The sequence below is a fragment of the Trachypithecus francoisi genome, unplaced genomic scaffold (assembly GCF_009764315.1).
Source record: "Trachypithecus francoisi isolate TF-2019V2 unplaced genomic scaffold, Tfra_2.0 Contig01440, whole genome shotgun sequence".
NCBI classification, from domain to species: domain Eukaryota; kingdom Metazoa; phylum Chordata; class Mammalia; order Primates; family Cercopithecidae; genus Trachypithecus; species Trachypithecus francoisi.
Genome location: NW_022681431.1, coordinates 23,508,711 through 23,521,828, shown reverse-complemented (window position 1 = coordinate 23,521,828; position 13,118 = coordinate 23,508,711). Strand labels below are relative to the sequence as shown.

The window sequence follows — 13,118 nt, the reverse complement described above, 5'->3', positions numbered from 1 at the left end:
TCTGTTTTAGGTAAGTGAAACTTAAAAAGAAATTCCCCAAACATTGGAAAACATGACAGATATCCACGTGTCCCAAGATTAACAGGCCTTCTCAAAACATCCTTCATTTCCAGATAGGCATCTGGAAGTGAAAGAAGGAAAATGGTCTCCTTTCCCTAATTGCCCACTCCACCCGGTCACCCCCAAATTTTGTTCCTAATACTTGTATGACTTTAGCACTCTTTATCATACAAAAAATACATTCTTTCATTCTGCTCCTAGTGATCAGCCAATGACAAAGCTGATTTGGGGCTGAGCAAGAAGCAGAGAACCTTCTCCTTATCTGTACTGAACTGTCAAAAGCCCTTGACCTTCCCAAGTTTTCTAATTCCAGTATTATCTTGACTCCTTGGTGAGATTAAAAACAAGAACAGTGCCTGGCATGCAATGCCTCAAGGCTAGAATCTGTCTGTTGCTTAGGCCTGAATTCTCAAAGACATTGAATTATTTTGAGTAGGCTGTTTACCTTGATGTGAGCAGAATTAGCCTTAGACACTAAGCCTTTATGGCAAATTTTATCGTCCAAGGCAAATATAACCTGTTAAGATTTACAGGCTTTATTAACAGCAATAACCATTTTACAGCCAACATCAGTAAATCAGGGTTTATTGAGAACTCTACAATTTTAATCTGTGGAAAACCATTAAAATGTCAGATTTTCATTGGACATAATTTCTAACTTTTATGAAAGATAGATTTTCCATTTAATTAGGGAGTATAAAAAAGTGCAGTGTGGGATAATGAATTGTTTTGAAAAGAGCAAATTGGTTTTAGCTAAACAACAAGGGTCAAACATTAGAGTTGCTATCTTTAGTTAGAACTGCCCCCAAAGTTAAGGCTAAAAATAATTGCAGTGATAAATATGTTCTAATACATCCAGCTATTAGGATGGGCTCATGAAGTTTAGAAACATTTGAGTTGTCATTAATTCACATTTCAGGTATTTTGTAAAACAATGTGTGTGACCTATTTTGTAAAAAATTCATGTGACCTATTACATATTATCTAAACCAGTGTCTAAGTAAGTGTAATGAGAACCTTCCAGTTCATGTAACATTTTCATAAAGTGTTTTAATAACAATAATATCATTCATAAGATACTTCAATGGTGGTAAGGTGAACAAACATTGGTGGTCACCAGCCTTCATCAGTAATTATTTAATTCCTCCATGTGATGGATTACAAGAGAGGGGGCCAGGAAGCTTTTTGATAAGTGGCTTTGTCTTTGATGACCCTGAAGGACAAGAAGAGAGGGCAATGTTTGGGAGAGCTGGAGCTCGAGGGAGCGGGCTGGTCTTAGCAGCTCACTACTTCTTCAAAGGGTTAAAAACATGTTAGACATTATACAAATTTTCTGTTTTAATCTGGTTCCCCAAACATAATAGAGCTTCACATCTTTTTGGGGGAATCAAAAGTTCTTAAAGCTTTAAGAATGAAAGAAGAAAGAACAACAGAAATCAAAATAATCTTTACCATTTATTTAATATTAGAAACTGCTAAATGTTTTGCACATTTGTTGTTGTTGTTGTTTTGTTTGTCTCACAGAAATTCCACAAAGAAAACATTTTTCTCATTTCCAGAGGAGGAAACTGAGGGTCAGAGTGGCTAATTGCATTACAAAGTTAGTAGCCAGAGTCTGTTGGTTTCAAAGTTCATACTTTTCCCATTGTGCAAACCTGACAATCTTTGGTTCTGTTTCTATTATTTCCCTACCCCACTGATGTATACTAGGTGAAATGACACTGCTGTGATACAGACACAAGTATGTATTTATCAGCGTAAATTTGGGTCCTGTTTTGACAATGTGATCTGTCAGGGCCATGGCCAAATGTAGAGAAAGTTGTAATGAGGGTAGAGATTGCACTTGGTTCCCTTACTTCTCTTTTTATATGTTCCTTTTTCTTCTACGTGGCCTCTTCTATATAACTCTAGGCATCCTATCTCCTAGGATAGCATCAAACCTGGGCTCCTTGCCCTTCAAAGGACAGAGTGATGTCCTGTCCCAGGCTCCTTGTCCCCCTCGGCCTCCAAAACTTCCACATTCTCAGTGCTCTTAGTTTTATTATCTGATGACATATTTCAATTAAAGAGGCACAGAATATATAGCAAATTTGAGATTAGAATATTCACTAGAAGATAATTTAATCCAAAAACCTTTCATTCTAAGGGTGGGATGATGGCAATACAGTGGGCAGATAGACTATCATTGGCCTGGCGGCTCCCAACCTTCAAGAAGCTTGGTCCAATTAAAAACAAACAAAACCAAAAATGATTAGAGAAAGGAGAGATCGAGCTTTAAAGTTGGCTCTTGGTGCTTCCTAGTGACTTGAGAGCTTAGACAAGTTGCTGTAGAATAGACATGAAAACTCATATACCTTTTCAGCATCTCATAGCACATTTCTTTTTTGTTTTTGCAAATTAATCGAAATAACAGAAGATAAACCACCTACCATAGTACCTGGTACACAAGAACATTTCAAAAATGGCAGCTCTTTCTATTTTTATTATTCATAACACTTTTCTTGTTGGATAAATGAGTTAGTTGCCAAGAAAGTTCTGTCTTGCAGAGAAAAGTCTATTGTATATGTCTTGTGATAACAGAATTTGGACATGCTCCCCAAGGTGACTTTCAATGAATGTGTCAAGTAGGAAACCACCTATTCCACTGACAGACAAAGCCAGCTGATGTACTGGGGGTCCCGCCAGCTACATCCCTTTCCAGTGGTGATCCCATGGGCCCCACAGGAGGTGAGCAGAAAGGGAACCAAGTGGTGGCATGGAGAGGGTGGAACATGGCCTGCACAATGAAGATGACTTTGACTGATAGCATTTCACAGTAACGATTACATGACTGACCAATTTCTAAACACAGTTACCAATTTCTGCCACACTGGGGAGTCATTACCTTAGTATACTCAAATCACTATTAAGTTAATAGGCAGAATGATACACGCTCAATGATCTGACCACATAACAGACATTGGTAGACATCTCCACCCTAAGGGACACCATGACTGTGGAAAGGTATGAACATTTTCATTTTCCTTCTCCATCTTTATCATTTCTCAGCTTTCTTCTTTCATTTTGCCTTGTTTTCAGCAAAAACACAGATGTTGATAGCAATGACTTACTGCGTAAGCTACTGCTGAAAGTAAAAGAGCTATAGATATTGGTGCACAGATAATGGTAGTATCCAAATCATGGAGAAAAGAAATTCCAAAATAATGCAAGTGTTTGAGACTAGGATACTGTCCCACATTAAGATGATGTTATACATATACAACCTCATTAAAGAGTTGGGCAAAGGATATGAATATACATATTTCAAAAGAAGACATAGAAATGGCCAAGAAACATGAAAAAAATGTTCAACATCACTAATCATCAACGAATATAAATTAAAGCCACTATAAGATACCACAGTGTTATACTAGTCATAATGGCTATTACTGAAAAGTAAAAAAAAAAAAAAAAACAACAAAAAAACAGAAAAACAAACCCAAAAACTGGATGTTGACAAGGATGCAGAGAAAAGGCAACTTTTATTCACTGTTGGTGGGAATGTATATTAGTACAAACTCTATGAAAAATAGTTTGGATATTTCTTGAATAACTAAAAACAGAATTATGATTAGATCCTGCAATCTCACTACTATCTACCTGCCAAAAAAGAAATGAAATAAATACATGTACTCACATATTTACTGTACTACTATGTACAATAGCAAACATATGAAACAAATCTAAGTGTCCGTCAATGAATTGGGATAAAGAAAATGTATATATACACAATGAAATACCAGTCAGCTATAAAAAGAATGAAATGTCTTTTGAAGCAACATGAATGGAACCAGAGACATTATATTAATGAAATGACTCAGAAAAAGAAAGACAAATACCATGTGTTCTCGCACGTAAGTTGGAGCTAAACATGAACTTAGAGTTTGAAATGACAGACAGTGGAGATGAGGCAGGGTGAGGGGGACATAGAGTGTAGAATAATAGACAGTGGAAACCAGGAGGAGGAGGCAATGGATGATGAGAAATTACTTGTTATTTGGGTGACGGATACACTAAAAGCCCCGTCTTTACCATTATGCAACCTATGCGTGTAACAAAATTACACTTATACTCCATACATTTATACAGATCAGATTTTAAAAAACAAATGTTTGCTACGGCATCAATAGTCTATTTAACCCTTAATGTAGCTGAAATACTTTCCATATTCATCTATAATACAACATTTATAAAACAAAGTTTTTGCCCCTTCTCAGCTGAGAATTTCTGTTTTAAACTACCCTAAAGCCCCAGCTGCTCCTTGGAATTAGTTTATATTTAATTTCAGCTGGTCTGGGTCTGAAATTTATTCCTAAAAGATACACATTATTAAAATAAAAAAGTGATCTGATGCCAGAGGTAGAATGGGAAGTGTACTGGGCTGAATAGCCGTCCCCCAACATTCACGTTGATTTAGAACATGAGAACCTGACCTTATTTGGAAATTGGGTCTTTGCAGATGTTTTGTGATGCAGAATATAAAGTATGAGGCCACATGGGATTACAGTCAGTCACAATCTAATGGCTGGTGTCCTTATAAAAAGAAATTCAGAGACACAGGGGAATGCCATGTGAAGCTGCAATCGATGGAGGCAGAGACTGAGTGATGTATCTATTTATTAATCCATTTTCATACTGCTAGGGTTAGGGTTAGGGGTTAGGGGTTAGGGTTAGGGTTAATTTATAAAGGAAAGAAGTTTAACTGACTCACAGTTCCGCATGGCTGGGGACGGAAGAAGGGGAAGCAAGGTACCTCTTCACAAGACGGCAGGAAGGAGAAGTGCCCATTAAAGAGGAAAAAAACTCCTTATAAAACCATTAAATCTCATGAGAACTCACTCGCTATCATGGGACCAGCATGGGGGAAACTGTCCACATGATTCAATGATCTCCACCTGGCCTCTCCCTTGACGTATGGGGATTATAGGTGATTACAATTCAAGATGAGATTTGGATGAGGACACAAAGCATAATCATATCAGTGTGCAAGCCAAGGGACACCAAAGATTGCCAGTAACTACCAGCATCTAGGAGAGAAGCATGGAACGGTTTCTTTCAGAGCCCTCAGAAGGAATTAATGCTGTTGGATTTCAGCTCCTGCCCCAGAACTGTTGGAAAATAAACTTCTGCTGTTTCAAGCCTCCTCAGTGGTGGTAATTTATAATAGCAGCCCTAGGAAACCAATATAGGAAGTGAATAACTACAATTTGGAAATGTGTCAGAAAGGTACATACCAGAAAAGAAAGCGTACTTTCTGATACATCTATATTGTGTTCCCTTGTTCCACAGCTCTCCCAAATATTTTTTTCACTGACATTGGACTGTGCTGCCACTGAAAGTTTTTCATATCTTGCTCTCCTCCTTGTGGTTACAGCTGAAAAGCACCCTCAGAAGCAAATGAAGAAAGGGGCTGAGCCAGTCTACAGAGCTCATTTGCCTTCAAGTGTAGGGCGCTGGGGCAAGAAAGAGGGAGGGATGTGGAAAGAGCTGCTTCCAAGCATTCACCAGAGTTCAGCCTCTAAATAACTGAACATATGGGCACGCTGCTCACCTCCTAGAAGCCACTCTGTCCTCTCGTAGGAATCCTCTACCAATCTCAGTCCTGAACAGTCACAGAGTTCTTATAATTCATAAGTCCCCTGCATTCTCTCAAAAGATGCTTCAGTGTGGGTGAGTGGGTATGCACGCTCATGTGTGCATTTATGAACCAAAATGTATTTTTGCTTTTGGCTGCTGTCTTACCAGACTGCACATCTTTTATTCTTCTTTTGTTCTTTCTTTTTTAAATTTATGTCTTCAACAAGCAGTGGGGGCGGTAAGTGGGAGCTAAACACTGAGAACACATGGACACAAAGAAAGGAACAACAGACATTGGGGTCTACTTGAGGGGAGAGGGTGGGAGGAGGAAGAGGATCAAGAAGCTACCCGTGGAGTACTATGTTTATCACCTGAGTGATGAATTAATCTGTACACTAAACTCTCGTGACATGCAATTTACCTATATAATAAACCTGCACATGTACTCCTGAACCTGAAATGAAATTTTAAAAAAGCCATAGACAACAGCACAGAGTGAACCTTAATGCAAACTCTAGACTCTCCTTAATAAGAATGTATCAATATTGGTTCGGTCATTGTACGGGAGGTAGCACACTCATGTAAGATGTAAATTACAAAAAAGGAAACTGGGTCGGGTGTGGTGGCTCATGCCTGTAATTCCGGCACTTTGGGAGGCCAATGTGGGCAGATCACGAGGTCAGGAGTTAGAGACCAGTCTGGCCAACATGGTGAAACTCTATCTCTACTAAAAATGCAAAAATCAGCAGGGCATGGGGGCGGGTGCCTATAATTCCAGCTACTCAGGAGGCTGAGGCAAGAGAATCATCTGAACCCAGGAGGCAGAGGGTGCAGTGAACCGAGTGCAGCATTGCATTCCAGCCTGGGTGGCAGAATGAGACTCTGTCTCAAAAAAATAATAAAAATAAAAATTAAAAAAAACAAGAAACTGAGGGGGAAGGTACATGAGAACTTTCTGTAGTACTTCAACTTTTATATAAATTCAAAATAGTTTCACCTAATGTCTAGTAATTTTAAAATGTGGCAACACTCTTAGGAAAAGCTCCATTTTAGTTAGTGTTTAACCATCAGCCAAAATGTCTAAATATTGCATTGAGGTGTTCTTTACTGTTAAAAGTGAATCAAACTTGAAGTGAAAATATATCTTTATTTCTTTAGTTGTAGGACTAGCGATTGAGTTAATAAATTTATATTTACATATATGAAAAAAAGTAGGTAGGAATGTTTTCTTCACCTGTTAGTACCCAATCATGAGAGAAAGACAAAACAAAACAAAGCCAAAATGTTGTCTAATGCATTTTACATTTTGTCTAGGGCTAATCCTGGGATAACCTTAAATATTCATCAACATAATTAGCAGACTAATTTCCCTTCATATTCAACAAGTATTTATTGAACACCTGGATATAAGAAGCATGTTTTTTAAATTTATTTTTTGTGCTAACAAATTGCATATATTTTTCATGTATAACATGTTTTGAAATATGTATATACTGTGGAATGGCTAAATAAGGCTAAATAATGTATGTATTACATCACAAACTTATTGTTCTTTTTGTGATGCAAGCACTTAAAATCTCCTCTTAGCATTTTTAAAGAATACAATACACTGTTATTAACTATAGTCACCATATTGTACAACAGACCAATAAACATATTCCTCTCTAACCGAAATATTGTACCCTTTGATCAATGTCTCCCCAATCTCTCCCCATCTCCTCAACATGTGGTGACCACCATTCTACTCTAGTTCTGTGACTTCAGCTTTTTTTTTTTTTTTTTGAGACAGAGTCTTGCTCACTTGCCTAGGCTGGAGTGTAGTGGCATGATCCTGGCTCACTGCAATCTCCACCTCCCAGGTTCAAACTGTTCTCCTGCTTTAGCTTCCCAAGTAGCTGGGACTACAGATGTGTGCCACCACACCCGGCTAATTATTGTATTTTTAGTAGAGATGGGGTTTCATAATGTTAGGCAGGCTGGTCTCGAACTCCTGACCTCAGGTGATCTGCCTGCCTTGGCCTCCCAAAGTGCTGGGATTACAGGCACAAGCCATCACACCCGGTTGACTTCAGCTTTTTTAGGTTCTGCATAGAGGTGAGATCCTGTGGTATTTTTCTTACTGTACCTGGCTTACTGCACTTGACATACAGCCTGCTTGGTTAATCCATGATGTCACAAATGACAACATTTCCTTCTTAAAGGCTGAGTAGTATTCCATTGTGTATGCATACCACATTTTTAAAATTCATTTGTCCATTGATGGACACTTAGGTTGATGCCCTATCTTACCCATGCAGCTATTGTGAACAGTGCTGCAATAAACATGGGAGTGCAAGTATCTCTTCTACATCCTGATTTCATTTGCTTTGGATATATACCTAGTATATACCTATCCGAAGAATTGCTGGATCAAATGGTAGCTCTACTTTTAACATTCTGAAAGAATGTCCATACTGTTTTCCATAATAGCTATACTAATTTCCATTCCCACCAACAGTGTGCAGGGGTTTCCTTTTCTCCACATCCTCGCCAACACTTGTGAAAAATCTTTCACCTTTCTGAATATAGCCATGAGTAGCACTGTTTCATGTTCTGAGGACACAGCAATGAAGAGGAGAAAGCACAAATTTCCCTCATTAAACTTAAGTTTCAGTGGGGTAGAGAGGTATAAGCAAAGTAAATAGAGTATGCTTGTGATAACAGGTAAAAAGAAAGTATATACCTAGTAGGATAAATTGCTGGGATAAAGCAGGGAAAAAGTGAAGTGGGGGAAGCAAATATTTGCAACATTTGCAGAGTGTACAGAGCAGGCCTTATTGAGCAAGTGATATCTGAGTAAACCCTGAAGAAAGATGGGACGAAGCAGTGTGACAGCTGGGGAAGAGCCCTCCAGCAGAGAGGGCAGCACATGCAAAGGCCCTAATGTAGGAGCATGGCTGGTGCATCCGAGAGAGATTGAGGGGGCCAGGGTGGCTGTAGCGCGGTCAAATGCAGAGTCAAATAAAATATATAAGGTCACACCAGGCCAGATTATGTTTAATCTTGTAAAGCACTAAAAGAACATAGACTTTTACCTGGAGTGCTTTGGAGTACCTTTGCAGGATTTTGAACAGAGCCCTTAAACGGCTGCATGACCTTTGGTTGGTCACTGATATAAGCATCAGTTTTCCTGCTTTTAAAATGCAAAGGTTATGCCACGTAAATATCTAAGTTATCTTCCATCTGAAAAAAAAGTAGGTTAATAGAGATCTAGAGTATGCTAAGTTCCTATAGGCTGATGTAATAAAAACATTAGCATCCCTCTGTGCTGCTGCCAAAGTCAATGGCAGTGACCTGGCACAGAACCAGAAGGAAACATGGGTGTACCAGGGGACACTCACACTGCTGGCACTACGGAGCCTAGACATTTTTATGCATAAAATATTTGTAAACTGGGGTTTTTTGAAAGATGGGCGTTGAATGTAGAGAATTGCTGATACCTCTGTTAGGCTCCCAGGAACACACGTGATGTCCTAAATGGGAGGGACACAGTCCCTTGCCTGACACTTAACGCCCTGCTCAGGAAAGGAGAGTGTGCTGTTGGTAGAAAACAATAGGGCAGCAAAAGGAGATCAATATCTTTTTTGTTCTACATTCAATAAAATTTTTAAATAAGCATTTTCCTTTCTGATCATTTTACATCATGCATGGAGTGTTCAGTTTAATTTTCAAGTCCATTTACTTCATTTCTGTGAGCCATTTGAGCCCTGAATAGTGTCCACCTAGCACGCTTTCTAAATATGCAAGTATGTGTGTTTTTTCATTCCCCTTTATTTTATCTCCTTTTTTGTCCTTCCAATTACAAACTCCCAATTTTACTAAAATATGAGGCATAGGCTCCTGGTTTTTTCTTTTTCTTTGTATATCTGCTTCTCAGTGAATAAACAATAGCTGCAAACACCGTTTCCTAGCTTCCCAAAGAAGAGTCAAACCTGGACCACGTGCTGCTGAACTCAGGCCTGTGAAAGGAAAATAAATCTTGGGGCCCCCAAATCACTAAGCTAAAGGAAAAAGTCAAGCTGGGAACTCCTTAGGGCAAACCTGCCTCCCATTCAATTCAAAGTCACCCCTCTGCTCACTGAGATAAATGCATATCTGATTGCCTCCTTTGAGAGGCTAATCAGAAACTCAAAAGAATGCAACCATTTGTCCTTTATCTACCTGTGACCTGGAAGCCCCATCCCTGCTTCCAGGGGAGTTATCCCATCTTTGCTTCCAGTTGTCCAGCTTTTCTGGGACCTGAACCAGTGTTCATCTTACATATGTTGATTGACGTCTCACGTCTCCCTAAAATGTATAAAATGAAACTGTGCTCTGATTGGGCACATGTCGTCAGGACCTCCTGAGGCTGTGTCATGGGCGCACGTCCTCAACCTTGGCAAAATAAACTTTCTAAGTTAACTGAGACCTCTCTCAGATTTTTGGGGTTCATGGGCCTATGTTTATAAACTTTTCATTATATTAAGCATATCTTATACTTAGTGTTTTTCCTCCAATAATAGCTATATTACTAGTCTATCAGGGGCCATCTTCTCATTGTGAATAAAAGATTTAGAAAGTCTTTCCTATGACCAGAGTGCATTACCAGGGACAAGTAGAACTTCTAGAAAACATTCAAGAAGCAAAAAACATAGTGACTCTGAATTCTAGGCACCTCGCTGTGAAGGAAGGATAACATATCAGAGGCCAGTGGCTTCATGATGTTTTATATCCCTAAGGCCTGCACAGTGCAGAAAACATAACAAACACTCAATAAATGAATGCTTGTTCCACAAAAAAGTGAAGGATGAACACACACCAGTGACACTGGGACTGGGTCTTCTGACCTTTCCTATGGGCTTTTTCATGCGTGTTTGCCTGTTAACAGCTCAGATTTGCTCCATAAGCCAATATGCATATCAGAAGAAGATCTTGACAGAGGACAAAAAGAATGACATCTTTATGATTCAAGGTCCCCAGAACCAAGAAGACAGATCAAATCCTACCCAGGCTACCTACCAAGGGCCTTGTGCAAACACATAAGTAGATGGGAGACAAGTTCCTTTCTAGCTTATTTCCTAGACAATTTCTTCATCATCTATAGCAATTGAGCCCAGGCAACGAGAATCCCAGACATGGGCTCCTTGACTTCCCTTCCAGCTACACAGGACTCTGCCCTCCCTCTTGGGAACAGGCCTGGTTCCTCCCGGTGACTGGTCCCAGGATCCTGTCTTACCTCGGCAGCAGGGACTCCCTCTGGTGGGCGGCAGTGCAGCACAATCATGCCTTCAATGGGAACCTCCCTTCCTTGTGGGTCTTGTTCAAAGTTTTTCCGTAAATCTGCAGAGAAGCATGAGATAGGTGACACTTTGCTCCAAGTCTAGTGTTATTCAAATTTGGTTCCAGTACAAAAAAAGTGAGCTTAATGTCACAACCTAGACACACACACACACACACACACAAATAAGTCACTTGTTCCAGGAATTCTAGAACAAGAGAATCATTTTTCCAAATATTCATAAATGCATGTGAAATAACCTGGACAAAACAGTTTCTGATGTCCTACATTGATGTGAAGGATGAAATAAATAACTAGGAAAGTAGAAAAAAAACACACAGAATACCCCATTGTTTCATGAGTATTTGCCAGCATTATCTGCTGAGCATCTGATGAAACACTTGGCCTAATAAATTGCCATCCACAGCTATTATGCAGTTGAGATGTACATGATTTTTTTCTATCAACTGAAGAATGCATTATTAATCTGTAACCTCTGCCATTCCCTTAACCCTCTAGGGGGCTCTAGAAGATGCTAATAGAGTGAGATTACCTATTAGTCTTTTTATTTGTAACCAGGGAGAAGGGGCAACATTCAACCACAACAAAATCTATAACCTATCCAACCAAACATGTAATTATAAAACACAACGCCCTCCAGTCAAACAGCAATGCTGGATATTTGGGTAGTGCCCTTCATGGAAGGCTCCAGGCACTTTGCAAACAAGCTGTACTATTAACCTTTTACACATGGAAGGATGACACTTGCAGAGGTTAATTGGCTTGCCAGTGGTCACAGAGAGCATCAGTGCCAGTGATGGGGAACAATGCACTAAGCTTCCTGACACCCAGGCTGAGTGCTAACCAGCAAAGCCTTCTCAGGGAAAAGGACATAGATGGACAGTGCAGAAGAGTTTCATTCATTTGCATTGCTTTCCACTTGAGCACACGCTTCATTAAAAAAAGGTGGGGAGTTGGCCTTTGCTTCTCTGGAGGTGTCATGACAACTCTTTGATAATCTTGCAGCAGGAGGGTAATTCCTGCTGCCACTTGAAAGCACAGGATAGTAGGGTAAAGACAGGTTGCTTACAAGTCTTCCACAATGTAAAAGATTTTGCCCTCCCTCCTTGACAATGCATTTTTCTTCAAATTGAGTGTCTCAAATTACGGGCTGTGAATTTATTGATTTAATTTTCTTCAGTGCTTACAATAACATGAAATATGTTCCCTGTAAAGAGGAGAGCTCCAGAATCAGTTACATCTTTATAAATTGTATAAATACATTAAACTTGCTTTTAGCAAGTCAAAAACACTCAATGAATAACAAGCACAGCAAGCCATGTATTCACTTTCCTCTGAATTTTACTCTTAATGCTTTCCCTGCCAGAGGCAACCAATGTCTTTTGTTAGTAGCAGTGCTACATATTTGGAGGTCTTCATGAGTATATATAAGGCAAAAGATCTTAAAACAACTCGAACTGCAGGTGGGTGACAAGATCCATTCTCTCATTTCTCTGCTGTCCCCTGAGTTTCAAAGCCAGCTTCCCTCTATCTGGTAACCGTAAATTGCCACAGCCCGTTTGATTCAGGACTTCTGACTCCAAGTATGATGAAGGTCACATATCTGACAACAAAACTGTGAAGGTACTGTGAATAAACCCAGAATGAAAAGTCTCACGTTTCCCACACAATTCTCCTCTGCTGTCTCACAAGAGATTTTTGGGTCAAAAATCCCTCCTCCATATGAATTGGTTATTTATCAGAACTATATCAAAATTAGTCTATCATAGAGTGAGAGTGACTTTAACATATGAGATGTCAGTTTGCTGATGAAGGAGCTGTTTTTGTTTTGTTTTGGAGATAAGGTCTCGCTCCATCGCCCAGGCTGGAGTGCAATGGTGTAAACATAGCTCACTGCAACCTCAACATTCCCAGGCTCAAGCTATCCTCCCACCTCAGCTTCCCAAGTAGCTAGGGCTACAGGTGTGTGACTTCACACAGGGCTAAGTTTTAAAACATTTTCTGTAGAAATGGGCAGAGTGTCACTTCTTGCTCTGTTGCCCAGTCTGGTCTCCAACTCCTGGGCTCAAGTGAACCTCCAACCTTGACCTCCCAAAGTGCTTGGATTACAGGCATGAGCCACTGT

The 13,118-nt window shown here is 39.7% G+C and overlaps 1 protein-coding gene across 1 annotated transcript in view; it reads right to left on the bottom strand.

Annotated features, from left to right (window-relative positions):
- UNC5D (unc-5 netrin receptor D) overlaps nucleotides 1–13,118 on the bottom strand; it is a 249,009-nt gene that overhangs the window by 184,790 nt on the left and 51,101 nt on the right. Inside the window, exon 4 of the mRNA XM_033225271.1 lies at nucleotides 10,931–11,034. Coding sequence (XP_033081162.1) covers nucleotides 10,931–11,034 — 104 coding nt within the window. The remainder of the gene's footprint in view (nucleotides 1–10,930; nucleotides 11,035–13,118) is intronic.